The sequence below is a fragment of the Neolamprologus multifasciatus genome, chromosome 23 (genome assembly GCF_963576455.1).
Source record: "Neolamprologus multifasciatus chromosome 23, fNeoMul1.2, whole genome shotgun sequence".
NCBI lineage: Eukaryota > Metazoa > Chordata > Actinopteri > Cichliformes > Cichlidae > Neolamprologus > Neolamprologus multifasciatus.
The window spans coordinates 23,889,046-23,915,335 of NC_140460.1; the positions used below are offsets into that span (position 1 = coordinate 23,889,046).

Sequence of the window (26,290 nt, forward strand, 5' to 3'; positions counted from 1 at the left end):
CTGTGTTCGACTACTCTGCCTAGGCTGCACTGTCAAGCGCAGATCCACTGAGCGCTCAACACAGACAGCACCGTCAGAAGGAAAGTTGATAAAATAAATTAAAAATGTTGTATTGTTCGATACATATGCATACCGAACCGAAAGCACTGTATCGAACGGTTCAATATCGATACGAGTATCGTTGCACCCCTAATATATATATATATGAAAAAAAACAACGCATTCTAAAAGAAAGACACCCCCCCCCCCTCCCACACAGATCAACACAACCATCAAACATATTAGAGGAATATAACAGTAACAGAAGTACATTTAAACAGGCAATACCTCTAGACTAGCAAAATAAGAGATAAAGGGTTGCCACTTGTGAAAAAATTTGGCTGTGCAATCTCTCAACGTATATTTAATTTTTTCAAGTTTTAAAAAAAACATGACATCTTTAAGCCACCGGGTAATAGTAGGATACCTAACAGACTTCCAATGCAACAATATTAGACGTCTGGCTAATAGGGATGTGAAGGCTATAATATCCTTTTGTGTGGAATCAAGTGTAAGTGAGTGAACAGGAATCCCAAATACAGCAATCAGAGGACAAGGACGAAGAGTTACCCCAAGAACAGTTGACATAATAGCAAAATACCCTGTCCAGAAACCTTGTAGCTCAGGACATAGAAAAAACATGTGGCTAAGGTGACAAGGAGAACCATGGCATTTATCACATTTATTTTCCACTTCTGGATACAATTCAGAAAGTCTAGACTTAGAGAAATGCACCCTGTGTATGACCTTAAATTGAATAAGTCCAAGACGAGCACAGGAGGTGGAAGATCGTACCCTCGCTATAGCCTGTTCCCAAGACTCCTCATGTATTTGAATTCCTAGTTCTCCTTCCCACGTACACTTAAGCTTAACATTAGAGTGGTTACTAAAAGACAGAATAGCATCATAGAGTTTCTGTTAGGTTTTGTATTGTTGATTGTCATTTATGCTTAGAAATATCTACTTATATATGCTTAGAGGTGTATAATCAATTGTGTAGTGATAGGATGTGTGATCTTTAGCGGGCTGCAAAGGCTCGGTGTGGATTCCAGAGTGTTCTGGAATCCACACCTACATCCTGGGAGCATGGGAAAAGGTCGTACCTTCTCTTATTGTTTTATGGTAGGATAAACGTGGCTATATCTGTTTTAGGCTAAGTGCCTTTTGTTTAGATGAACTGGTGGACTTTCCAGACCAGTGGGTTTAGGGAAGTCATTTATGGGGTCACACTCTGACCCCCCACACACACACACACATACACACACACAATCCTTTGTTCACATGTATACCTATGTAAGATGTTATATGTTAATGACCCTATGCATATTCATGTAACCACAATAAAAGGAGTGCTATGGGGAACCTGGCTGAGAGTCTGATGGAGGTCAAGTGGTGGAACGACACTTGGCTCCAGGCAGGTCTCCCTCATGCATGAGTAACATGAAGAACTTTGCCTACTTGGTGTTCAATGCTTTTGCTGTGGTTTTAAATTGTCTCGTTCCAGCGGTGGGCCTGTGCTAGACAGACCCAACATTAATTGGTCCTTCGGAGCCGGAGCCCTAGAATTGACATTCACCGAGGGGAAAAAGAGACACGCCGAAAGACGTCAGCCAGGACGTATAGAAGTTCCTGTAGTAAAGTCCCGAGACGTGAGAATTCGTCATCGGGCCGGTGGATTAGCTGTCTGTTTTTTCTCCTCGCTGGATGGTGATTGACGGGATTCGAGATTAATGCAAGAGCAACACCAAGTAAGTACTGTAAAAAGAAGAGCGCTGTAGCTGCGCGGGTTCACGCGAGCACGGTCGCGCGGGTTTCACGCGGACCTGAGCCGTGCGGTTAATCGCAGGCTTATAAAGGAAAGAGAGCGACGGCTCCTTAGCTGCGCGGGTATACGCGAGCACGGTCGCGCGGGTTTCACGCGGACCTGAGCCGTGCGGTTAATCGCAGGCTTATAAACAAAAGAGAGCGACGCCTATGCCGTGCGGTTTCACGCAGGCAGGTGCATCTCAGTGACTGCGCGGGTACACGCGAGTCCAGGAGCTCAACGGCCGTGCGGGTTCACGCAGGCTGGGGAAAGTTATAGGCCTATCTGTGTTGTTTGTGTACGTCTGTGTCAGTTGTTAAAAGTAATCTGCATTAAGCTTAGGGTTGCTCAAATTAAGTACAATGATATATGAGATGAAGTGATATAGGTAAATATTTAAACTAAGGATGTGCATAGAGGCATTTGACCTGTGTGAAAGACTGTCGTCTTATTATGAGCCATTGCTGAGATATAGAGCACACCTGTGAAAACAACTAATATGCTGAACCCTGTATGAAACAGCTGAAAATTACATGATGGAGAAGCTGAATTGAATATGAAAGTGCAAGTCTTTGCCACTGTGGGGCAAAGCACGCAACCACTGTGTGAGGTTGTGTTGTGGTCTCTTCTGAGCTGATGAGCAAGCTACACATTTTCAGATCGGGAGCTGGCTGAGAACTCTTCAAAGAGAGGGAAACAGGACTATGATAACTATGATAACTGGAGTGTGCAGCTTTTCCGCGAGTTCAGTTTCTTCTTTCAGATGCGCAGCAGTTTTCCTGCATCTTGACTCATGTGTGTGGAGTGTTCATAGCATCAGCATCATGTTTTTGTTTATTTGTTTTGTTGGGTTGAAAATAATTAAATAAACTTGTGATCATACTTATGGATCACCATGGCACATGCCATTGGCCAAATGATTTATTTACGCAGATGAAAAAAGTGAGTGTGAATGTGTCTGACGTCACAGTGTTTTTGTGCGCTGTGTAAAAGTAATTGCCTCTGATTGTGAGAGCGGTGATTCTGCAGGTCACCAGCTATTGTAAAGAAAAAAAAAAAGAGTGAAAAAGAGACAAAATTTACATTGTAGATGAAAAATAATCATAGGAAAAGGTTTTGTGTTGATCAGCCAAGAACAACTACAATCTCATTTTCTGCTTTTAAGAAAGGACTGTTCACAAAAACACAGAGAGAGAGTTGTGTGTGTTGATTAAGCAGTGATAATAATAATGAAAATGTCTTAGTTTGTCACTTTCAGGTGACAAGCAGACCTGAATCAATTTTCCACATGCAGCGGTCGGAAGAAAGCTATAGTTTAACATCATTGGAAACGTTCAGGCCAAGTTTTTGGCTAACTTATTTACAGCTCCATGTGTCTCTCAACCTCACAAGCAAGCTCTCACTCCCCCCTGAAGACAAGGAATGCAGCTCCAAAGAGCAATGACATGGCAGATAAAGAGACAGCAGCAAAGTCCTGGGCAAAGAGTCCCAGCAAGCAGCAGCAGTGTGGACAAACAGCATCAGAGAAGAAGAGCAAACCCATCATCCTGCCTGATTGGATGAATGGCACTGTGTTTCCAACAAGCTGCAACTTCACTGTGCATGTGAAAAGAACGTTTGAGGAGAACTGAGGAGACTGTTGGAGTTTGACATTTGCCACCTTTGGAGTAAAATGGCAAGAAGAGTCAGTGAAACACAGGACAAAGCTGAAGGAGAACTGCCTGCTATTGGACTGTTGAAGTGGGAGAGGACAACAGTGAGAGCAGTGGTGAGAACACATAGGAATTTTGTTGTTTTCAATATGGGAAATCAAAATTTGGGTTAGCAAACCTGGGGAAAAGAAAACTGACTGCTTAAGTTGGAAAATTGTGAAGGAGTCTGAAACACTGCAAAAAAGAAACATACAAAATCACACACACAAGCAGAACATGCATTAACCCTACTAACACTTCCAAACACAAGAGAGCTCATCAAGATTAGACAACATCTTAAGCATGTGAGTTTGTTTATCATCTTGTCCAAGTCACTTAGTGTGATGAGAAGTGATGCAAAGATCAATGGACTCATAGCACATCAGTTAAGAAATGATCAAATAATAGCAGAGAAATGTGTAGGACAGGCAGCTTTAAGAACATGCCCTGCTGGAGATGCAGCTCCACAGACATTGATTAAACCTGCCTAATAACACAAACACACATGCAATGAAAGTCAGCTTGTTATCTCTCATCAGTGTTAAAATAGGGTAAATTTAACAGACACTTGTTATCAAATACTGAATTTATCCAATGCTGACAACTAACTCTCTAGGTTGCAGGACAACAGTTTAACTTTTGTGGGGAAAAAAAAAGATTCTGGTTTGACCACCCAGTAATCAGACAATAAATTTAGTTGTTACAGTAAATTGGGAGATGCTTCCTGCTTGATTGATGCAGCACAAATAATTTACTGTATGAGGGGAATTCTATTTTTGTGATAACATTTTGAACATGCATTTCTGTTGTCCTGTCATCTTAGTGGGTTAATAGCTGATATGCAAATTAGTTGATCGTTCTTAGATTGAGGAAAGGTGACTGAATTCTAGCACGAGTGAATGGGATGTGTTGGAGTCTGTTGTGTGTTGAGTGGAGACTCTAAAACACTGAGTTTCCTGTTTTGATGTGCGAGTGAATCCTGTACCTAAATACACAATTCTGAATACGTCAGAACAAACTTCTTTTGTGAAGTGCATGACAACATGTCACGTTTTATGATGAAGGGAAAAAGGAAAACTGAATAAAATGGGTGTGTGGCCTAAATGAGTGAAAGGCACAGACCTGTGGATTAAACTCCTAGCTAATAAGACGTTAGGCTTATGTTGTGTGTTGTGCAGCTGATGGTTGGTTTGGAGTGAATCTAGCTGATGATTTTTCTTTTGTTGTGAAGTTGAGCCTGCCAATTAGTATGATGGTATGATAAACCATGCTAATGGTATGATTTACCCTCCTGAGATGAGGAGCATATGTCATGACTTAACAAGGCCTTTTTATTTTTGTTACTTTCACCGTGCACTGAAAGTTTTGTTCGATAATCTCTGTTTGAGCAGATCTGCACGATTAGAACAGAAAGCGCTGTACGACACGTCGTCGAGAAAATTGTTACAAGTGAGTTTCTCCACATTAAAATGGGCTCAGGAGAAAGTCACTTATTTGGGACAATTAGAAAATGAGAGTCCCTGCCTAAAAAGGATTCAGCGATGTAATCCGATCTAAAGTTCTTCTTTTTCTTTTTGAAATGACGTCATTTTGCTGAGAGTGGAAACGTAATGCGACGATCGATTCCACTATTAGCAAAGAAAGAAAGAATGAATGTATGAATGAATGAGTGAAAGAAAAAAAAAACCTGGTTGGTAAAAGCTGACAAGGCTTGACCACTACTCAAGGTTAACCTCCACCTAGACAGGCCAAAAGGGTGGATGAATCTATGTGTGTTTCCTTTTACAGGAGCAGAAAGATGACAACAACATTCGAGGTTGCGTGACGATTTAACCTTTTAAATGCCACTTTCTGTGTCTGTGCATCTACCAGGGGTGTTATTCACCACCTTGTGTTGCTCACAGAGGAAACTGTGAGAAAGAGTGTATACATCTGCGCAGCGCTAACATTTGCATTTTCTTTTCTACAGCATTACAGTTCTTCATGTGAATTGATCATGTGATTTATACCAGGACAGCTGGTTGATGTTTTTTCCTACTACAGGATTTCTGGGTTTATGTGTGAATAAAACTGTGTTTACAGGTTATGAGTGGTGATGCTGTTACACTGTGTTTTTGGGAAAATGTGAAGGTTACTTTGACAATGTGAATGACACGTGAGAAATTTCCTGTGTTGAAAACTAGTGTCACTTCTTTCCACAGCTATGGATGGTTAACTTTATGGTCCTTTTATAGCACCTCTGGAACCTGTCGACCTGCGTCTGACCACCGGGATGGTCAATGTGTGTTGCTAATGTTTGTTTTTCTAAGAGTACATGTAGAGGATTCAGCAGAAGCGGACAAGTGACATGAGAAAAACAAATAAGAGATGCAGTGTTTATGGAATAGTTGAACATGGAGCTCATTAACTGGCCATTTTTGAGCTCCTAGTGATACATGAGTGGAGTGACTTTGCTTAAGGGAAGTCACCGATTACATTAATGTTGACTGAGTACATGGGATGATCCATGTCTGAGGCAAATTATGGTAATAATTGTAGTTTACTGATTTGAGAAAACCTGCACATGACACTTGTCTTGCTGATGTTGAATACTTTATTACTCTTATGATATAATTGTTTACAAGTGTGAAGTTTGATTTCACTTCCAGATCTTGTTTTCCAGGCCATTATGGTATGTATGCAGGCTCCTGGCAGAGCCAGTTTTTAAGCAAACTTAATATACAAAACACACTAACATTTTTTTATTGCAGGGTTGTGGAGCTACTCCAGAGGAGACACCCTGATGTTGCCTGGGACATGATCTAGCTAACCTTTTTTCTTTAAGACAGGAATCTAGGTTTGATGGGTTGACTCATGGGAGTGTCCATGAGTCAAGAGGAGGGGTCCAGGATTAACATGAAACAATGTTTTTTATGATTGTTGCAGTGATTTGTGTGATTAACAGTTCATTTATGGGTATTTTAACCTATGCAAGTGGAGCATTCAGGTTCAGATGAGGCTTTGATGGCCTATAAGTGAAGTTCACTGAACTAAAGAATGTGGTTTGATGATTGTTGACATGCTCTCCAAATAGAAGTTTTTCGTCCTAGTAAGGAAATACAGGTGCAGCAGTCAAATTATTGCTGGAAGGAATCTCCTGAGAAATCTCCAGAGGCCCAGTGAGAAACAAGAACCATTCCAGGCATGGCTGACAGTCCAGGCAGTGGTTGAGGTCAAAGGTCAAGCTGGTTGGGGCCCATCATGAGATCAGACTTTGGAGCCACAGCAAGGACCACGAAGCTGCGTTGGAATGAGAACTGTGCCAAGGGGGCTTTCCAGAGGCCAACAGAGGAGATTGTGGACAACAGACGGGCACCTGAAAGATGAGGGGAGCGTGCCAAGCTCCATCGACAGCGCAGAGGGAGTCCAAGGATGACATCATGATTCTGTGAAAAGCACAGGAACCAGAAGCTATGGTGGTGATGGCAGCAATTTCCTATGAACATCACCTAATGCTGTGCCACTGTACTGTGCATATGATGACACTCTGAAGACTGCTGGGATCTTAACAGCAGTAAGATAACTGGACCCAGCACCCTTTCCACAGAGGGGTTTTTCTGCAGAGCATGGACAATGGAGGAGTCATAAGTATCCCCCTCGCAGGACGAGGGCCTGAAGTGAGGTGATGGGGGTTGATAGAGGCCATAAAACTAGAGTGCTGAAGAGGTCTGCAGCTTTGGAGATAGCTGAGACCCATGTTGACAAACAACAAAACTAACTGGTATGTTTGAATGTCTATTCTACATACATTTGGACTCTGGTCCTATGGACAATGATGGGAACAACTGGAAGAGACATTTATGACGCCCTGCAGAACTTAAACCACTCTGCAGAGAGACATTTATGACGCCCTGCAGAACTTAAACCACTCTGCAGAGAGACATGTGATTTGCGCGCCCAGAGGAGCACCACCAAGCTGAGATGTTTTTGAAAATGTTAATTTCTCTTTTAACTATTAACTTAACAATTCATTTGTTTGCTCGTAGGATGCAGTTTGCCATTGGATGAGATCAATGAGGAATGGGATAACTGCTAATACATTTGTTAAACTGTGTACTTTTACAGTAATTTAGAGTGATTGACATATGCTGTGTGTAAAAATGTTTGCATTTACACTGTCAGGCATGAGGTGATCATAACTGGGAACTTTTCTAGCATAAAGGTCAAAAGGGGGGAATGTTAGGTTTTGTATTGTTGATTGTCATTTATGCTTAGAAATATCTACTTATATATGCTTAGAGGTGTATAATCAATTGTGTAGTGATAGGATGTGTGATCTTTAGCGGGCTGCAAAGGCTTGGTGTGGATTCCAGAGTGTTCTGGAATCCACACCTACATCCTGGGAGCATGGGAAAAGGTCGTACCTTCTCTTATTGTTTTATGGTAGGATAAACGTGGCTATATCTGTTTTAGGCTAAGTGCCTTTTGTTTAGATGAACTGGTGGACTTTCCAGACCAGTGGGTTTAGGGAAGTCATTTATGGGGTCACACTCTGACCCCCCACACACACACACACATACACACACACAATCCTTTGTTCACATGTATACCTATGTAAGATGTTATATGTTAATGACCCTATGCATATTCATGTAACCACAATAAAAGGAGTGCTATGGGGAACCTGGCTGAGAGTCTGATGGAGGTCAAGTGGTGGAACGACACTTGGCTCCAGGCAGGTCTCCCTCATGCATGAGTAACATGAAGAACTTTGCCTACTTGGTGTTCAATGCTTTTGCTGTGGTTTTAAATTGTCTCGTTCCAGCGGTGGGCCTGTGCTAGACAGACCCAACAGTTTCGAAATGGTTCCTCTGTGATGAGGAATAAATGATAACGTAGTTTCCCACTGCTGTTCTGAAGGTAAAGAGGGGAAGTTTGGGAAACACTTGGCAACAAAATTTCGAATTTGAAAATAGCGAAACAAATGGGTAATAGGGAGATTATAACGAGAGGACAAGTTGGGAAAACTATCGAAAACACCATCCACATATAAATGTTTGAACTGTTTTATACCCTTGTCACACCACACTGAGAATGTCGAGTCCAAAAGTGAAGGGGGAAACAAATGGTTGTCGCTTAGAGGACCCGAGGAAGACGGCATTACAAAATTAAAGTGACGTCTAAACTGAAACCAGATTTTGAGTGTGTTAAGAACCACCTGATTATCAGTGTACAGAGAGGGTTTTACGGGTAAAGAGGAATAGAGCAAAGCCGGTAAAGAAGAGCCCTTACATGACGATAGCTCCAATTTACACCACGAGGAACCAGAAGATTTTAGCCAGTAGCAAAGTTTATGGATGTGAGCGGCCCAGTAGTAGGCTAAAAAATTAGGTAATGCAAGTCCTCCACTAAATCTGCATCGCTGCAGCAAAGTTTTAGAAACCCTAGGTGGCTTCCCTCCCCAAATGAAAGAACCAATAATCTTGTCCAGTGAAACAAAAAAATGTTTCGGCAAAAATAAGGGAATTGACTGAAATAAAAATAAAAATTTTGGTAAGATGTTCATTTTAACAACATTAATCTTACCGATTAAAGAAAGGGGGAGATTACCCCATCTTTGAATATCAGATGTGATCCTTGATATAAGAGGAGACAAATTTGCTGATTTAAGGCCAGCTAGAGAGCGAGTCACGTTAATCCCCAAGTACTTAAACCCAGATGGACTGAGACGAAAGGGTAGATCGGACTGTTGAAGTCGACGTGCTGCCGTATTAACAGGAAAACACTCACTTTTCCCCAAATTTAATTTATAACCTGAAAACGAACTGAAGTTCTCCAGAATACTTAAAACAGCAGGGATGGAGCATGCAGGGTCAGTCACATATAATAACAAGTCATCCGCATACAATGATACTTTATGTGTAATTCCATTACGGATGATTCCCCTGAATACAGAAGAAGATCTCAATGTAATAGACAGAGGCTCGATGGCAATGGCAAAGAGTAAGGGAGACAAAGGGCAACCTTGACGACAACCACGACCCAGCGCAAAATAATCAGAGTAAACATCATTAGTATGAACACTAGCTTTAGGGGACGAATAAAGAAGCCGAATCCAGGAAATAAATTTATCACCAAAACCAAATTTCTCTAAAACTGCAAACAAGTACTCCCACTCCACCCTATCGAAAGCCTTTTCAGCATCTAAAGAAATCACAAGTTCAGGAAGTTCAGATAGACGCTTTGAGTAAATAACATTAAAGAGTGTACGGGTATTAAAAAACAATTGCCATCCCTTTATAAAGCCATTCTGCTCTTCAGATATAATTTGAGGAAGGACATCCTCAAGGCGAGATGCAATTACTTTAGCCAATACCTTTGCATCGGCATTAAGCAGAGATAATGGCCTGTAGGAACCACAGGAGGTTGGGTCCTTGTCATTTTTGAGAAGGAGCGCTATGGTTGCTTGTGTGAAAGTAGGTGGTAATGAACCCGTTTCCAAGGATTCGTTAAACACAGACAAAAGCAATGGAGCCAATTTACCAATAAATGTTTTATAAAATTCAATTGGAAACCCATCCGGGCCCGGGGCTTTATTAGACTGCATAACTGTAATAGCTTTTAATACTTCTTCAACAGATAGTGGGGAGTCCAATTGCCCCGCATCATTAGCACCAATAACAGGGTTTGAAAGATTATGAAGAAATGCATTCATTTTAGCTTTATCCGTGGGAAATTCGGACTTGTACAATAAAGAGTAAAATGTTTTAAAGGTAGAATTAATTTCCAAGGGATCTGTAGTAATATTGTCATAAGAGTTTTTAATACTGGGTATCACACGCGAGGAGGCCTGACGTCGTAACTGATGTGCCAACAAGCGACTAGCCTTGTCACCATATTCGTAATATGAGCCCCGACTGCGTAGTAATAAGTGCTCAGCCTCTTTAGTTGACATAAGATCAAATTCTGCTTGCAAATCAAGGCGCTGCTTCAGTAATTCTGGAGAAGGGTTCAGTGTATAACTTTGATCAAGGTTACTAATTGCAGCTACAAGTTCTTTAAGCCTGGCATTAATCTTTTTATTAGCACGGACAGAGTAAGAAATAATTTGACCTCTCAGGTAGCATTTAAGAGTCTCCCATAGCAGAGAATATGAAACAGAATCATCCTGATTGAAGGACAAAAACTCCTCAATAGAGCTTGAAATAAATTCACAAAAGTCTTTATCTGCCAGAAGGAGAGAGTTAAATCTCCAATGTGGAGGACTACGTTCATGGGTAGAAAGCTGAACTTCCAATAGCAGAGCAGAGTGATCAGATATTACAATACCAGAATAGTCGGAAGAATTAACACATGAATTAAGAGTTCTGTCGATGAAAAAATAATCAATCCTGGAATAAGACTGGTGGACCTGAGAGAAAAACGAAAATTTTTTGATTGAAGGGTTGCGAAATCTCCATGGATCAACAAGATCATTCTGTTTCATAAAATCTGAGAATGTTTTAGACATAGATGATGGAGTCAAATTACGAGGACTAGATCGATCCAAAATCGGATCAAAAACACAATTCAGATCACCACCAAGGATAAGCAAATGTGTATTCAGAAAGGGGATGTTACTCAACAATTAATTAGCGAATTCAGCATCATCAAAATTCGGGGCATATACATTTACCAACAAAACCTTTTTCTGCATTAGGGTACCAGCAACAATGATGTATCTACCATTCCTATCAGCGATAACATTGGTCGAAGAGAATTGAACTTCCTTATTAATGAGAATGGCCACTTCTCTAGCTTTCGAATTAAAATTTGAGTGAAAGACCTGACCCACCCAAGGGCAATATAACCTATGATGATCCTTAATGCGAAGATGAGTCTCCTGTAAAAATGCTATGTCAGAATTTAGACGTTTCAAGTGAGTAAAAACCTTAGATCTCTTAACAGGGTTACCCATACCTCTGATATTCCAACTAGTGAATCTAAGAGGCATGCCTGACCCAGCAATGCTGGGGTCTATATTGCCATTAACCATTCATAAAAAGGAAAAAGAAAAAGACCAAACCAAAATGCCAGTGGCCATGAAGAGCCGAAATGGGACAGCCCCCCCCCCCCCCCCCCCCCCCAACCCAACCCTGAACACAAATACACCCCAAGTCTCCACAGAACAGAACAAAGGAGACAGCAGTGTACCCCCAAAGTAGCAAAAATGATTCACCAAAGTGACTGGACTAATTGGAGTCTAAGTAAAAATAAAAGCGAGAGAGGGAAAAACAACCTCTCGCCAACTTCTCTACAGTATAACAGTGTGCGCGTAACAGTAAACATGTTTTTTTTTTTAAAAAGGGGAAAAATGAAAAAGGAAACCAACCAACCAAAAAAGATCTCTCAGTACAAAATATGACTTCCTCAGAAGGAGAACTTTACAACAAATCACCCAAGGTGCATAAAAGTAAAAAATAAAAATAAAAAAAATACATACATAAATAGATAAACAATTAAAACAAAAACAACCAAACAAAAAATAAATAAAAATTTAACAGAAACAAAAAACAACCCAGACCTATGCAAATCAATGCAGCAAGCTTGGAGAAGATTGCGCCGGACTGGTCCGAAGTTCAAGAGTATATTATATGATTCAGTTTCAATAAATAACAATGAAAATAAAAGGAACCAGCACACCAACAGTACAATAACTAGCACAACGGCCTAAGAAAACAATGCACAGGTGGCGTAAAACCTAACGAGAGCGTGAACCCTTAGCAGCATTACAGCATCAAACTGGGGGGCTATTGAGGCTCACCCAGAGATCAAAGTTTTGACATAATCACTGGCCTCCTCTGCTGAAACAAAGTCCTTCTCGACACCCTTATATGTGATGCGGAGTCGCGCTGGATGAAGCAGGCCATACCGAACACCTTCAATGCCACGGAGTTGCTGCCTGACCGTGTTGAATGCAGCACGAGCCCGTGCCACCCTGGCGGTGAAGTCGGGGAAGACTGAGATGGTCCGGTCTCCTACTTTAATCTGTCGGCGTTCTCTAGCACGTCGTAAAATGTCAACACAGTCAGTGTGGTAATGAAACCTGCATACAATGGCTCGTGGACGGTCGCCAGGCTTAGGTGCGGGCTGGAGGGTCCTGTGTGAACGATCCAAAAGCGGCTCCTTCCCCAGATCAAATGCTTCTTTTAGCAAGGAAGCTACGGCAGCAGTGGTGCACGTGTCAGGGCCCTCCGGTACTCCCACTATCCTAACATTGTTGCGCCGCGACCTGGACTCCAAATCTTCACACTTACTTTCCAGCTTGGCTACATGAGCTGTGAGGCCCTTGATAGTGTTTTTCATCTCAGCTACATCATCAGAGCAGACAGTAAGTGCGTGATCCATCTCCTTGACCGTACCTTTTAGCTCAGACATGGTAGCATCATTGGCAGCTTTATCGATCGCCAGCTGCGTCTTCACTGCCTGCAGGTCGAACTTAATGGTAGACAAAGCATCACCCAGAGTATCCTGAAGTTCCTTTTTAAAGATGTCGGCGATATCTTTTCTCAGCGAAGCCAGCAACTCGACCTTGAGAGCCTCGATATCAGGATTAGCTTGACATGTGGGGGGCATTGCAGGAGACGACGGCTCACTCGAGGGTGTGGTCGCGGTTTGCAAACTAGGCCTTAGTTGTGTTTGAATAGTACTGCGGGTTTTAACATTTTTTGCTGCCATTTTACGCCGGCCCGAGTAAAACTTCTCAACAAGACAATCCACAAACCAAAACAGGACTGGAAATATGGCCAAAAAGCGCGAATAAATAACAATTTAATCGAAATCGGCAGGAGCACCCAGACTCGCGTCCTACTCCATCAAAGTTCAACCGGAAGTCCGCTTTATTTATTATCATTATCGACATAAATGTACATATTGTGTAACAAAGAAAGAAGTAGCGCGATAATGAGGAAAAAAAGAAGATAAGCGCATCGGCTCACCGACTCCTGCTACTCTAACATCTGAAGGAAGATACACGAGTAAATACACAAGCTTACTGTGTCGGCGTGTGTGTGTATGGATGAGAAGCTTCCAGCATACTGCAAATGAATACATTATAAAAACTAATATAACTTGGATAATTGGTATCCAGCTGTTTTAATACGGATTTGTGTGTGAATCACTTCTTTGTAAAATGAAATGACTGAATAAAAAAGAAAGAAAAATGCAGGTCAGCCAGCACACAACATGGATGAGTCTGTAAAATGATAATGTGGAAAGAATAGTCCCTTTATTTCCTCCTATTGTTTGGAGTGCATTTAGAAAACATTAGAAGGAATTCACTATTTTTAATGGAAGCGAGATATAAAAATAGAGCAGACTCGCTGGCGTTCATCTCCAGCATCAGTCAGGATTGAATTTTGACTTTTACGGTCATATAACACTCCCGTCGTCTAGACAGAGCGGTGATTATCCTCCGAGCTAAAGTGGAAAATCTGATCTGAGCTTTCGCACGTTGTGCTCTTAGGCTGAAAGTTTGCTTAAGGATTCCAAGACATCCAATGAACCGTAGCTTCTCAAGAAGCTACCAGCTTACATCATCCCTCACTCCAGCCTCCGGTGATGAAAGTTGAACCCGCAGCCAAGACGTTGACAAGTGAGAGAAAAGATGAGAAAGAAATGATGCAAGCAGGGTTTTCTAGTTTAACCTCGCATGGGGCCAGGAGACGGCTGCGGACGAGCACTTGGATGTTTCCAGCAGCGACACTGCAGGGGACTGTAATAGGAAGCTGTCACATGCTGACTAAGTGGCCTTTCTTCTGAGCTTGAGAGGGAGAAGCATAAAGGGAAGACAGCATGAAGCCTTGTTCGTACATCAAACACATCAAACTGCATGTTTTCCAGCAGTCTGTCTGCCCTCTGTAGAGCCGGAGACGAGCTAAAAACTCGTGTTTCTTTTGACTTGTTAAGTATCCTGACAATCTTCATTTGGTCAACTGTTTGGTGTCTAATTATCTCCGACAGGCAGAAGATGAAAAACATTTTCAAATTTGGAAGCTTAAAAGGACTCTTGCTGTGAGTTTTAAAGTATCTGACCTGAAACCTGAAGGAGTTTTGTAGGTGGCCATCAAAGATCACCAATTCTCTAATGTTTACTGACTGGCTAGACTGTTTAAACATTCAACAGGTATTCCACTTTAAAATCTGGGAGGCACAGGTTGAAGTCTCTTAAACGTAGACTGAAATTTCTCATCAGGAATTTCTCAAAAATAAAGGCAAAATGTAATAAATTCAATTCAATTTGATTTATATTGTGCCAAATTACAACAGCTGTCTCAAGGTGCTTTCTTTTGTAATGTAAAGACCCTACAATAATACACAAAACAGACAAACCTGATTAACCTCCCATGACCACGTCTGGTCTGTAGCAGTCAGCACTCAGATTTCACTAGAATACTTCAGTACAGAAAAGCTGTCCAGGTCCTGGGTCTACAAAACAAGCCAAAATGCTGAGTTTGGTTTTGTGCATTGTGGTCAAACATCTTCACTTTGGTCTTGTCTGTTTAAAGCACATTGTTTTACAAGTCTAGTGGTTTTTTTCAGATGTAACTTTGCAAACCTAAGCTGTGCTGCCCCGGTCTTTTCTGAAAACCCTTATAAATAAGCCATACATGTTCAGTGCTGTGCTGTCATGAACATTAACATTTAACAAGCTAACTGATGCCAGTTTTTTTACCATTAAAAACACAAGTATTATTCTGCATTGCTAGTGATGCATGAATGGCTCTGCCCTGCTAAGAAGCTCAACAAATCTTGTTTTTCATTCCTTTTCTGACTTTCCTACTGGAACAGACCAACTCAGGACTGACATCACTGTAGACTTCCAACATTAAACATAACTGGAATGCAACATAAATACTGGCAACCGAGTTGGCTACTTCTGCAGGGTACACAATAGGCTCTACACAGAGTCAGCACAGCCTTAAAGCCTTTTCAACTAGGATGTAGCTCACGCATTGCTGCGCTCTGAACCGCTCTCCTTTCTATTGCTTGCACTGAGCAATAGCGGTTCCCCACTGTGCTTTGCACAGTCAAAGTTGAGTTCGACCCGGTTGAACTTTGACCGCTGTGCACTGTGATGTACCTTTGTGCGACCAATAGAAACCTAGAGCCACGCTAAGTTAAACCACATGAAGAACGAAAAGAATCTGTGTGTATCAGAGTTTAGTGAACTTTCTGACACAAGTTTACGTGCCTCTATAGGGACCTCCAGTCTTAAAGTCATTCCTTTCAATGGCTCTGGGGACCTCAGAAGGAAAGCAGTGTTGTGGAAACGACACACCCTTCAAAGCTTTCTTCTTCATGAATGAGAGATGCATGTTTTGAAATAACACAGAGCAGACGCGTGTAGTACAAGTACAGCGGGTGGAACAAAGTGAAGTACAAGCAGAGCTCAACGGCCAGCTTAGCGCAAATTTCGGGCCATTTGCACTAGCTAGCAGTCAGCACAGCACATGTCGCCTCCTATGTGAAGGACTTGTTTAGACTGTAGTCAGACTTACTAATGATACTATGCTCAGCACATATGACGCCCAAAGTCTAATTTGTTTTGATTAGTGTAATCATTGTATGCTGTGCCTGGTAACAGCTGAGGAACCCTGTCCTGCTTTAAGAGGTGGGACCAGTTTCAGTTCAAACTGGCACAGCATGCATGTAGTATGATTGCTATCAGTGCCCGAGCACTGCAATCCTGCATAAAAGTAGCAGCTTTTGTAACGTTCGAGTGCCACAAAATGCAAAAAATCATGGACCTTGCCTATATGGAAAAGATATATATAAATCTTATAAAGTTTGAATCTGTCTTGTGTGAAACTTGTATGAAAATCATACAAGAGTGAAAACAGATATAAGATCCCTTGAAAAATTCTATAAAGGAAACTTCTATGTTTTGGATACTTACTAAAACAATATATGAAAGTAATGAGAAAGTGGCCACTTTCATGAGTAAATCATGTAAGCCTTATATGATTCACTATATGAAGTAGGCCACATCTTATGCAAGTCTTTTATACGTTTTTACTATTTCTTTTCCATATGGGTGTGTTCTGTTGAAAGGCTTCAAAAGAGCCTGTGTACGAGGAAGGAACCAAGCGTGAGAGAGAGGCCAAGATGCTGAGGCAAACAGATGTGTACTCAAGCCCGATCGTTGAGCACATTGTGAGTGCAGGATAGTGTGGGAGAGCTGAACATCAAACATCATCAATTCAGAATCTGATCAAAAGTTAAATATACAGGATTTTACCCAAATGTTACCCTGTTTACTTGGTTATTCATTCAGCGGGTTCACCATTGCAATCTTTAGATATTTGTTGGGTTAACTCTCATTATTGCAGACTATTAAAAACAGAAATGCAGAAAAATATGGCTCTTACCTCAAGAATTGCTGAAGATGCCAACTGGAGTGAAACGCATACTGTTAAATCAACAACCTGATTCAGAATTCTTACCCCTTGCACATTTCATATCCTGCAGGTTTTTCAGGTTGCTACAGAAAGGCAAAATTGGTGTTGTAGTGCAACCTCGCTCTCTCTGGGCTATTTCATTATAGCAGTAACAGTTTTGTGCTGTGTGCTGCATGTCAAAACCTCAGTTGACTCTCCCAACTGAGTCCAACACTGGCTTTAGTTTCTAATTTACAGTCTTGACCATTTGGAAGTTGTACACTAAGTATACTTTACTAGTTTGTCAAATCCTATTCTCGTCTGGTGACTTACTGAATTCTAAATTCTCACAAGTGCCTCTGATCAATAGAGCCCAGGGCTGTTCATTTTGGCCTCACAGCTGTGGACGTGTTACTGACTAAATTTGGGAGGTTTTTGTTTTCCAGGTGGAAATTTCAGAAAATAGCCGAGGGCTTAAGGGATTAAGGCAAAGGCCTTAACAATCGACCAAAAACACCTTTATAACCCTGCCTCTGCCAGCTTGAGCCCACACATCAACAGAACCATTACAACCTCAGACTTTGCCACCTAACAGCTCACACACACACAGAAAGAAAACATGGATACCTGTGTAGATTTACAACATATTAAAATCCTGCATGTTTTTTCTATTCAAAACACAAGCTGTCGAATAACAAAAGCAAGAAACTATTTGATTATTATGGCTGAAACTAATTATGGTTATGTAAGTCCAGAAAACTTGAAGAATAATGCCAAGTAAGCTGAGATGTGTAGTTCTTATGTTACAATATCTCTAAAACAAGACCAGTATCATGGTTGTACTGCATATTGCTTCCACTGCACCACTGCGCTGAAAATCACCCCAGATGGGACTCGAACCCACAATCAAAGATCTGGATCACTGGCTCTATTACATTAAGTCTTTAAAGAGTCTTGCTGAATTTCTGTTATGAAGACTTAAGACAGCTCTGAAGGTAAAAGGGCTCCCAACCCTTTACTAGCAAGGTGTACCTAATAAAATGTCTGGTGAGTGTAGATTCAGTCTGAAAAGTAACAAATGTAACCAATGCATTTTCACAGTATACACCCAGTTTTCTCATTTTACACAATTCTTGTATAAATCTAAAAAAATACAGCCACAAACCTTTCTAAATATGACCACCCACACATACACATGAGAGCACAACTACACAACTAACTGTGTGATGCTATCGTGTCAATATGGATCAAAAACTCAGAGGAATGTTTCCAGTACCTTGTTGAATCTATTGTTCTGAAGGCAAATAGGGGGTCCAACCCAGTACTAGCAAGTTATACCTAATAAAGTGGCTGGTAAGTTTATATACAGTCTTAAATCTATTGTCAGCAGCCGCCAGTCAAGCACACAACTGTTTAAGACTGAAAAAAGGCTGTGATATTAATCGAGTGATGTAGAAAGGGTTTGATTTTGTGCAGTGTGAAGCTAAACTGCCCTAAGACTTGTAAAAACAGTTTGTGCCTCAACGAGAAAGCACTAGCAGCGCTTTTATTCTGGTAGGATACAGATTCGCCAGTTTAAGTAAACTAAGTAAACCTTTTTTTTTAGATCTTTTTGAGATCTTCTGTGATGAACAACACTTTCATCTTCTGTTCATATCGCTGCACGCTGCTGCGGGATGCCGACTTTAGTGTTATTGAAGGATTATTATGACAAACCCACTTTGAATAAATCTGTGTGACGCTTAGTATAAAAGGCACAAATGTGTCCAGAACAATCTATATCACATCCACTGCTGTGAGAGGTGAAACTGTTCAATTACCGAAGCAGGAAAACCTCAGACACGCTCAGCAGTGGGTAGAGCTTCCTTTGCACACCACTGGGCCATCGACTCCTCTCTGAGTTTGGTTCAACATCTCGCAGCTAATTCACCGTACGCTCAGAGTGTGAGTGTGCTTCAGCAGATACAGTTCACTGCAACAGTCTGCTGATCAAACTCCCTTCAGTGGGAAGTAAGGCAGGCGAGCAAATCAAAGCATGTGTGTCGGTGTTTGTGTGCTGAGGATACACTGAAGAGAGTTAAAGGGACAGACGCAAAGACACACATTGACAAACCGAACCTGCTGAAAGCCAAGGCGATGGCTTTCCACACAAAGGCTTTCACTGGGTCACGCTGAGATTGAACACGAATTCAAGGCTAAAATTTCCAGCCTCTCAGATCGACCTCGGAGATAAAAAGGCAAGGGCACGTTTTATGCCACGAAATAAAAACCCAAGACATTATTACCAGGAGTATTATCCAGTCACTTTTAGCAAACAGACACCAAAAACAGACAAAAAAAATGCAAAGACAAAGGCCAAGACTGAAAAAACAATAAGGAGGGATTATTTCCAAGTAAATTAAGTATCTGTAAAAACTTAAATGTTTTTGTACAGTTACTTTCCCTGTTGTGTGCTAGTTTTTTGTAGAGCAGGCGCTTAGTGATTTAATCAGTAAACCAAATCAATCCAAGTCGTTTCAACTGATTTGACATTTGAGTCTTTCTTCAAGCTAAAAATGCCCAAAATGTTCTCAAATTGATCATTTTCGGCTCATCCTTCTCTTGCATGGTAGTAAATATTTTGAGACTTATCGTTTCCTGGTGTTTTAAAGACAAAAGAATCCGTTCTTATGCAGAAAACTCTTAGCTGCATTCTTTTTGCATGTTTATTTCTCTTGCAAAACAGACTTCAAACTCACAGAGAATAAATAAAAATCAACTTTTAGACCCAAAATAAAATCAAGATTATTGTTTGGTGGGGAAAAAAGAATGCAGGGCATCCATGAAACACATCCAGAAACAAATACAAAATTACTTAAATGAGATAAAAGCGCAACAACAAATTACTCCAAAGATAGTAAACAACAGATAACAGATAAGACAACAAAGATAACATCTCTGCGAGCCAATGACACAAAATAAGGTGTAACACAAACAAAAAGATAATTACAATTACCAAAATGTGATGCAAAATGACCAAATGAAACGTGACCACAGAAATACAAAATGAGAAGCAGTTTTACCACAAATATGTGCAAAACTACCATAAGTAGGTCAGAAATGAGCAAAATGAGGCATAAACAAGTGCAAATACAAAATTTGGTACACAAATGTAAACAACAATGACCACAGATATGCAAAATTACCACAAAGAGGCTGGGGATATCAGATTCAGATGTTTTAGGAGAGACAAGATGCTATAGGTGGCTTTTACTTTGAAAAGACTTCAATTCTACAGCATTATGGCCCACCCTACACCGCGCCTGATTGGGCCGCGTTTAGGCCGATGAATGATAACTGGGTGGTTTAGACAGGAGGAGGACAGGAGCCATCGAGTAAGTAACTTCCTCACTTGTGCTGTTTTCATTTTAAATGAAGCCATAATTCTCTACTTTTGTTATTTCATCTTACATGTTTCTACAGACATAGTCACTCCTGCAAAAGAGCAAAGCGTAATGGCAAAAACATTATCTGTACCACACTAATTTCTAAACCCTGGTTACATCCATGTGCAAAACAGACCGACCGAAGGAGGCACAAAGCAACCAAAAAACTAGCAACAAATGTGCACAATTTGATTCCAAGTGACACACAAAACACTGAAAATGAGCAAAAGAAAGACAAAAAAAAACCATGAGCCTACTAAAACAGGAGCTACAATGACAATCAAACACAAAGAGACGACAAATTAGACACAAGGCTTCATAAATGCCAAGCTACCACAAACACGTGACAGTAATGAGAATAAAGATGAACAAAAAGCAAAATAAAATGACCCGATGAAGACACTAAATGAGACACACAACATTTAAACTAGAAAACACCATGATCTACCACAATGATGAAAAACAAGGAGACAGGATTTAGACACAACTAGCACACAGAGAGTCAAAATGTGACACATTTACTGAGTAAATTAAGAAATAATAAGTTGAGCAGGAAGAAATGCAAAAATGCAAGAACGAGACACAAAGGATTTAAAATAAACAGTAAGAGCACAGGCAGAAACTCCCACAAAAAGATGAGAAACAAAAATCAAAAGAGATGACAATGAAGAGATAAAGAACAAGACACACAACATTTAAACTCAAAAACCTGCCAGATCTACCACAACAAGACTGAAAATAATGAAAAAACTAGATGAAAAAACTGAGACACCAAAATGAGACAAAAAGGGAATCAAACACAAGAAGTAAGAAAGAAGATGAACAGGAAGACATTTAAAATAAGAAACAGTAAGAGCACAAAAAGACTCAAAGCAACAACAACAAAAAAGACACAAAATCACCAAAACATGAAAAAGATGACAATGAAGAGACAAAACGAAACACAAACACTGAGAATGAACACAAATGAACAGAAATGGGAATATTTTATTCTGCTGTACATGTTTGTATACCACTTATATACTTATTAATAGTCAATATATACTGTATATGTAGCAACGAGTTATTCATTCCTAATCTATTCCAACATCTTTGCACCACTCAACCATAAATATGCTGTACCTGTTATTATTGTCTGTGTCGTGTGATGAAAACACAACAATTATGCGCAAACTGAGCAGAATAACACACGAAAGAATCTAAAACAAACAAACAACCAAAAATGAGACAATTAGATCAGAAAGACGCAAAAACAAACCCGAGGAAACTTAAAGAACTGCGAAGCCAAAGCATCTACAAAAACAGGACTCAAAGTCACCAGAGTGTCGCCACAAACGAAGCTCCCGGCCTGTTTTTCCCACAAACGCGCCCTGGATTATTCACACGATCGTGGACAACCTGTTGGAGTTACACCGCGGACATTGCATCCCTGTCAGCCGCGAGCTCCGCGGCATCAGGCTGAAGTTGGAAAAGTGTGAAATTACTGAGAGGAAGGAGGAAAAGGAAAGCTTCTTGAAGGGAAAGGAAAACTTCTACAGATTTGATTTTTACAAGTAAAAGTAAGAAATAAATAATTTCATTAAAATTTGATTTTAAATAAAGCGCGGGGTCCCTGTCCACTGTAGCTATCGCGCTGACTGCACGCGCATGGACGTTATCTCATTATAGCTAGAAATAAAAATAAAAAATCAAATTAAAAATAAAGATGTCTATCTGTGTCGCTGTGTGGTTTTAGCGAGTCATCCCACCTCATCCTGCTGAGACTCTTTGGGCTTCTTCTTGCTGGCGGCCGTCATCGTCTCGGAGTCTCGCTCTGTCTCTGCCCGGTAATAACATCACAAACCTGCCGCGCGACGATTTTAGCTGCGCGAGCCACAAAGCTGCTAACAATCAACGCGAGGTTCCGGCAACAGCTTCAAAATAAAAGTCCTTCCACAGGAAACACCTTTTTCGTCAATAACTGTCGCTACTTTTTGTGTTAAATTCATTTTTTATTCTTCTTCTTAATTTTGCTTGTTTAATTCATTTTTGCTTTACATGCTAAAAGCTTTATGTGAACGTTTCTAATAATTATTTAACTAATTAATAACAGTTATTAAACAATAGCCATTACTGAAACTATTAATTAATGTATATTAATAGTTTAAAAGCACCACAAATATTAAAATGACTTTTTTAAAAACTGAAACTGGCCCTGAAACTAATAAAAACTAAACAGAGCCTAACATAAATAAACTCAAGATGAATAAATAGAAAGGCAACTAAAACAAACAAATCTGTGCTCTAAAATGACAGAAACTAAAGTGAACTGAAGATAAGTAATAAGAATTACTTATATAGCATAAAGACTTTCGTAAATGAAGAGTGTACTGCTACTCATAAGCTGGACTAAGCCAAAATTTATATTACTCTGACTCTGAGTTGTTTCATTTTGTTTCATGTTTTTTTGGGGCATATACCAGTGTGGAAATAAGAGTATGTGGAGATATACTGAGTGAAGAGAATAAATCCAAAACACAGTTTGAAGAGTTTTCAGATTCAGTGCACGGTGATAAAGTTTTTTTTCCAAAAACATTTAATAAATATTAAAATAATAATGCAAACATCAAGTGTCAATTTAAGCAGAGCTGTCCATGGTGCTTAAATCCACAATAGCTGAGACTTTAGCTTTAAATAGGCAGCAGCAAGCTTTAACTGTAATCCTTTTTCCTGTCACTGCTCATTAGAAACAAAGATAATTTTATTATTTGTAAAATTCATTTTATTTTTATTTTTATTTTAGGCCTTCAGTCAGAACACCACATTTACAAGAAAGCTCAAGTTTATTTTATTTCTTTTACTGTAAACACAAAAAGATGATGTTTGCTTTTACCAGCTCATGCTTATTCATATTCAGCTACATTAACTACTTTATTTGAATTCAAGGTTTAGTTAATGACAAAAAGAAAAAAGTAATCAGATTATGCAAACAGGTGCAAGCCGACAACACACACCTACAGGATTATCATAAAAGGGAAGTCATACTGTAGTAACAGGTAAATGTGAATGAAAAAGATTTTTTTCAAGACAACCAATCACATCACACATGAAGACATCCTGTAAAGTCTAGCTTGCTACATAAGCTCTCAGCACAAAATTTAAATCTCAAGGTTGAGGAAGGAAAATTACTTGTTGTTTTATGCATGCGATTCATGAAGGTAGCAGAATACTGTGGGCAAAGGGAACATCTGTGTGGCTGTACTTTACTGCAAGCTCTTGTCGTGATATGCTGTGTGGACCCAAATGTAAGACACAGAAACAGACTTTAACTCCAAAATCTCAACTTATTTACTGAAAAAAAAACCAAGACAGGAATGGAGTGCAGAAAAAACATACTCAACACAGGAACCAAGGACTAGAATGATCGTGGGTGATCGTGGCTCAAGAGTTGGGAGTTCGCCTTGTAATCGGTTGCCGGTTCGAGCCCCGGCTCGGACAGTCTCGGTCGTTGTGTCCTTGGGCAAGACACTTCACCCGTTGCCTACTGGTGGTGGTCAGAGGGCCCGGTGGCGCCAGTGTCCAGCAGCCTCGTCTCTGTCAGTGCGCCCCAGGGTGGCTGTGGCTACAATGTACCTTGCCATCACCAGTGTGTGAATGTGTGTGTGAATGGGTGGATGACTGGATATGTAAAGCGCTTTGGGGTCCTTAGGGACTAGTAAAGCGCTATATAAATACAGGCCATTTACCATTTACCATTTAGAATCAAAGATAAGCTCAAAAGACTAGGATATAATATTAAAATTAAAAGAACTAACCTGGGACTTGATCATAAATCATGAACCAACAGAACTCAGAACTCTTCAAGAAAACTGCCAAGCTTACCTCCACCCCACTAGCCAACAACTGAGAGAACAGTTGGGCATAGAGCCCCGTGTATTCATGAGAGTCCAACCCCATGAAGTCCAGAAAGTGTTAGTTAATGTGTATCTAGAAGTTTTGTGTAATAATCATCCTCCTTCACTCACACACATAATATGGGTGACAACGCCTTTCCCCCCAAATAAACCTGTATATTATGTTGAATATTGACCTGAATTCACGTTGTAAGTCAAGTTAAACACAGCCCATCAGTTTTGCTATGAAATGATCCCCTCTAAGCTCTCCACAGGAGTTTATCTCTCACTCAGTCTGGCTGCACATTTAAACCTGATAACTGCAGCCATACTTATAGTAATATTCCCATAGAGGCTTACAGTGTAGCACTTTGTGGTATTTTTACCTGTGATGATGTCATGCCACTATTCCTACAGTATCACTTCAGGGACTAAGAGGCCTTCTGCAATATCTAGTGTTTCAGCATCCCTCGGAAATACATTACGGGATTATAGCTCAGCGTGTCATCGGAGAACAAATCGGACCAACGCTTCATCTGAAATCCCCTCAGACGAGAGCAAGACAAGACAATCGAGGAGATCAGTAGCCAGCTGACCCTTCACCACTGCCAAATGTCTGAATGCAAACAGATAGGTGTCAGAGAGAAAGCCCTGAAGACACAACCCACACTAGCTCACGCAATCTGTTGCCCCCCCATCCCATCTACAGAGTAATGAGTACAGCTGGAGGGGGAAATGGGGGAAAAAAATTAAGATGGAGGAGCCAACAATGAGAGGCAAACCAGCCTGAAGGTGTCTCTCTGCCCTAATGTGTGTGTGTGTGTGTGTGTGTGTGTGTGTGTGTGTGTGTGTGTGTGTGTGTGTGTGTGTGTGTACGTCTAAGGACAGGAAGAAGACACAGATCAGTTTCCGACTTCCATATGTGGGGGTTACAAAGGCTTAGATCAGGAGGCCTGGCCAGTAAGTCTTCCATGCATTTAATAAGTGCTTCCAAGGCTCCTCTAACCATGTTTTTATTTAACAGCTTCGATAAAGACAAAATATTATGGAGCTAACATGGAACCATGAATACCATCATACACTAACCAAAGCAGTTTTGCAGAAAACTCGCCTTTAATCTCTTATAGGCACCTTTAACTCTGTGACAGTGTTACAGCTCAAAAACCCGCTGACCACAAAAATGCAGCTTCAAACAGTCAAAGAGTCTAGGGCAGGGGTCGGCAACCTGTGGCTCCAGAGCCGCATGTGGCTCTTTAGTCCTTATACTGCGGCTCAGCGTGGTTTGGGAAAATAAGTTAGTATTTAGCTGAAGTGTATTTTATTTATGTTAGTTCTTTTTAACTTGTAGTTCTAAATTGGAAGATTATTGTGATATTGAAATATAAAAATAAAATTATATTCTATTATTTTTTCATCGCTCAAAATAAGAGTCACATTCGCGGAAGCCGGTATACCCGCCGAAACGCCTTGCATTTATCGAGACTGTCAACCCCAGGTAGGCCAATTATGGATCTTCGGATCCACATTATGTCAGCAGCTGTTCTCCACCGTGAACTATGTTAAAGACAAACACCGCTCACGCCTGACAGATGACAGCTTACAGTCCTGCGTAAACTGACTTCGTACAGCCCCGATTAGCAGACGCTGTGTGCAGAGGTTCAGGAGCAGAAGTCCCGTTGTAAACATATCACGGCAGACCGACGATGTTTGCATGAACACACTTTTCAGCATCTCTTTATTGACCACTTTTCACACATGGTTGCTGTACGCACACAGACGGCTGTAGCTTTTCACCTCACAGCCCGACATACACCACCACCAACACAACAGCACAGATAGCGCAGACGTAAAGGCAGCGAGGCATGATTGCGGGTGTCGCTCAGGTGCGTCCGCCTCCCCTGCAGCGGCGCTGCAGACCACGCCCCGCCACACGCATTAACCTGGTAAAATACATATTTAGGCAGAATTTTGCAAATATCTATTTTTAATTTTTCAGCAGTTTGTGCTTTTTTACCAATTATTTTTTAAAAGTCAGGTCAAGGCTCCAACAGCCCAAAAGCGA

General features: G+C 40.7%; 1 protein-coding gene across 2 annotated transcripts in view; it reads right to left on the reverse strand.

Moving 5' to 3' along the window:
* Positions 1-26,290, reverse strand: part of LOC146491620 (inactive dipeptidyl peptidase 10-like) — a 129,716-nt gene that overhangs the window by 62,869 nt on the left and 40,557 nt on the right. Inside the window, exon 1 of one of the 2 annotated variants that reach the window (XM_085152209.1) lies at positions 22,105-22,255. The exons of the other annotated variant lie outside the window; for it this stretch is intronic. Coding sequence (XP_085008335.1) covers positions 22,105-22,152 — 48 coding nt within the window. The 5' untranslated portion in view covers positions 22,153-22,255. Of the gene's footprint in view, positions 1-22,104; positions 22,256-26,290 lie in introns of those variants that run through there. 2 annotated transcript variants of the gene reach the window in all.